This window comes from Perkinsus marinus, assembly GCF_000006405.1.
Source record: "Perkinsus marinus ATCC 50983 genomic scaffold scf_1104296928836, whole genome shotgun sequence".
NCBI classification, from domain to species: Eukaryota; Perkinsozoa; order Perkinsida; family Perkinsidae; genus Perkinsus; species Perkinsus marinus.
Genome location: NW_003216689.1, coordinates 408446 through 411788, shown reverse-complemented (window position 1 = coordinate 411788; position 3343 = coordinate 408446). Strand labels below are relative to the sequence as shown.

The 3343-nt window shown below is 49.2% G+C and overlaps 1 protein-coding gene across 1 annotated transcript; it reads right to left on the bottom strand.

Moving 5' to 3' along the window:
- Positions 1-2117: 2117 nt before the first annotated feature.
- Pmar_PMAR006853 (hypothetical protein) lies at positions 2118-2448 on the bottom strand (the record flags this gene model as incomplete). Its single annotated transcript, XM_002788115.1, has 2 exons — positions 2118-2291; positions 2383-2448. The coding sequence occupies 2 exons, from the start codon at positions 2446-2448 to the stop codon at positions 2118-2120; spliced, it is 240 nt and encodes a 79-aa protein (XP_002788161.1).
- Positions 2449-3343: the final 895 nt, after the last annotated feature.

Genomic DNA, 3343 nt, shown 5'->3' with positions numbered 1-3343 from the left:
AGTCGTTTGTCTCTTTTGTTAGACCCTCCACCGAACAAGAAAAGGATATCGATGTCGCCAGAGGGCTGCAAGCAGCAATGATGACAATGCTCCTCATCTTGTCAAGTTCTTCTCTGTACACTGTATAGAATTAAAGCTTTCAATATCTGATTGCATGCGACAAGAGCAACAACACTCATGCACCTCTCTTCTCACTGAGTCAATCTTTGCGTTAAAGTCATCTCCTCTCTGCCTGGAGATCCCCCCTTCGGTCGACCTCGTAGTTGTTGCCGAGACATTAAATCGTCAGGAATCACGAGTCCACCTTCAAGAAACTGCAGACTTGTTCCAATACGCACCGGATCGGGCTGATTTCGCTCATTCCGATCGGCATTCAGTTGCTATTGGAAGAGGCTCGCTTCATACTAGCGTGACCCCCGGAATCGTTCCAGTTACCGAGGATGTCGGAGGAGGCAAAGGAGCAATGACTGTTTCCCGTGGCTCACTTGAAAAGCTTGTTAGCACTACCCAGTTGCGCTTGGATCTTTTCGGGCCTACCACAACGTGAGGGACGAACGTTCAACTGGGCTTCGTAATAAGACGGTTCGTAGGCAATTTAACTCTCATACTGTCATAAGGTGGCATAAGGTCATAAGGTACTCATATGGTGGCGCTTATGGACGACGAATACCGGATATCACAAACGACCGGGGCCGCTTAGTCGAATCACTGCCTTCGTAATTCCCTCAAACTATTTCTATCCGGTATCATCTGCAAGAGCCATATCGAAATGATGAAATGATCAAAACGATCTTTGTGTTTGGCATGTCGCTGTTATTGCCCAGGCTACCGATCTCTCAGCCACTTTCCACCCTCACTGGTTCCACCGCGCGGTATTGCCTGCTCTGTTCCCAGCCTTGGCCAGTGCCCGCGTCTTCAGATGCCCGGATGTGATGACTTCCATCGTCCCACCCGGACTTAGTGGCCCCTTGGGACGGGCAACCGATCTCTGACCGGCAGTGGGCACGATACACCATCCACACAGATCTTGCCCCCGCATGGGTTACAGGTGATCGCTACTCACCCAGCTTACTAGAATTCTGATGTCACGGGGACACGTGGTGCAATCTGCGCAAGGTTGAGAAAGGAGTGGTATGAATAACGTGCCGATCGATTTTAAGATAAATTTGGAAGGGAAAAATGTCACCCTCGGGAAAAGAACTAGCCTCCTCCGAAGTGTGATGCTCCGTCTGTTGCTGCAACGTGCTATCTCGTTCGCAACTACAGCATTTGCAGGTCAATTTAATATTTTACCCGAATTGACTCGATGCTGCAGCGAGGTCAATCATCCCAGAACTCGGACGTCTTCGCAAGGATCTTGCGGCGATGGTGCACAGTGGTACCTACATCTTGCGGCGAGACGTAGGTATCACTGTGCAGTGCACATCGTGCACCATCGTCTCAAATGATAAATCATCGTCTGTATCATCGCCGATGATGCGCAATTTCATACACGAAATGCCGAGTCGGCATTGCCGACGAACACGTTAAAAGTCTGAAGGAGCGAATCCCATCAGTATCGAAAGACAGCTCATCCCATGCAAACCCGAGCCCTGTCGCAGGTTCCCGGTCAAATCTGGTCAACTCGACTTGACCCTGTAGTCGTCCAACTGCCATCCTCATACAGCTGAGGATTGCATATAGAAGATGCATAGAATTAGAAAGTACCAGGTGGCAAATGGTGGTGCCAACACGCTCACCAGCAGTATGTAACTCCGGCGCCGCCAGTGAAGCGACTGATTTGCGCCTACGAGCTTGATCATCGAACTCTTTGTGCAAGGTGACCGAAACCAAAGTAACAGACGAATTTCGCTGTATTCGGGCTGAATGCTACGTCCTGAAGTCGAGGTACGAATAGGTCGATGTTGTTGTGCTCCGAAAGAAGAATCACATGCAATGCGTCGCGTATGGATTCAACATGGTTGCGCAACACGGGTGGAGATTTGCGTCAGACAACTCATCAGCAACATCGTGGATACTCATAAGTGCTTCGCATCCTGTCCTTTTCCATTATTCCCTCTGTGAATACTGATAAGCAAACGCCGACTGATAAAATCAGCACTACATGGGCCAGCAACTCACTTAGATGCTGCAGGATCCACCCAGGACTTCTTGTTTTCCGCAGCGGGCCTTTCTCCAGCTTCCTTGAAGGCGCCAGCCGCCTTGATACCCTTCAAGGCTGTAAGCCACTTCGCCTCAGGACTCTTGCCAGCGCCGCCACCTTTACCTCCACCCGCCCCTCCACCAGCTAACTGAAAGGTAGAATTCAATACAACAATCCGAGCTGTGTGCCGGTTCTCTGAGAGGATTAATCGGAGGGAGATTAATCAGCTTAGTACCTACCTTCAAAGCACGAGTACTGAAGATGAGTAGAACACCAATGATGAACGGGCGAATGATAGTGAACATTTCAAGATCATAAGATGACTGAATTCGACACCAAGGATGATTGAGGCTCCTTTTGTGTTGAGAATCGTATCATCTCTTTCATTATTAGGTTCATCTCAGAGTAGCAAATATGTCCTTGGAAATGTGAAACGCGCAAGCGAGCAGCAACTGTTTCCTGCCCGTTGCTGCACATTTCCGCTCGAAGGGAGCGATCGAAAACACTGTGCTCAACGAGGCGAAGTTATTAGCATCACTCGGGCGGATGCGACAGTTGATGATTCAACGAGACACCACGGTCATTCTGGTTGCAGGTTTTCAATCCTTGCAGAAGAGCGTTTCTCAACGACCCTCACCGCTCTCCCTATTTCGTCGAGGTAAGATGGCACAAGGCGACCAGGTACACCCAACCGTGCGAACACAACGCACATGCTAATAACACTCTACGGAACTCTCCCGGGAACCGAGCCTGTGCGGCTGGATGCCAAGTTCAGAATGATAACCATTGCACTACAGAACCGTGATGCAGTTCAGGATTTTCGTTGGGTACCTTTGCCCCCCTTTTGTTGTTAAAAACTCTAATGACTATTTGATTTTCTCGGGCTGCAGGATCTAGTCAACTGCGACTTGCAAATCCCACAAGGATGTTCAATCACGGGAGAGAAACTGCTCTAAATGTGGTAGCAACTACTCTCAACTCCAGCGTAGGAGTTGCACTCAACTGGTCAACTGATCAGCCACTTCGTTGATTCACATACGTTGTAATTGCCTCTGAGATCCTCATTCCTTATTCCCGACGGGAGGATTAGTCAACTGTCTATGCCGATTCGGTTTTCGCCATTGGCAGTAGACATACCACGAACGACCCCACTGGACAACAAAACACCACAACATTGAACACATCACAACACATAAACAT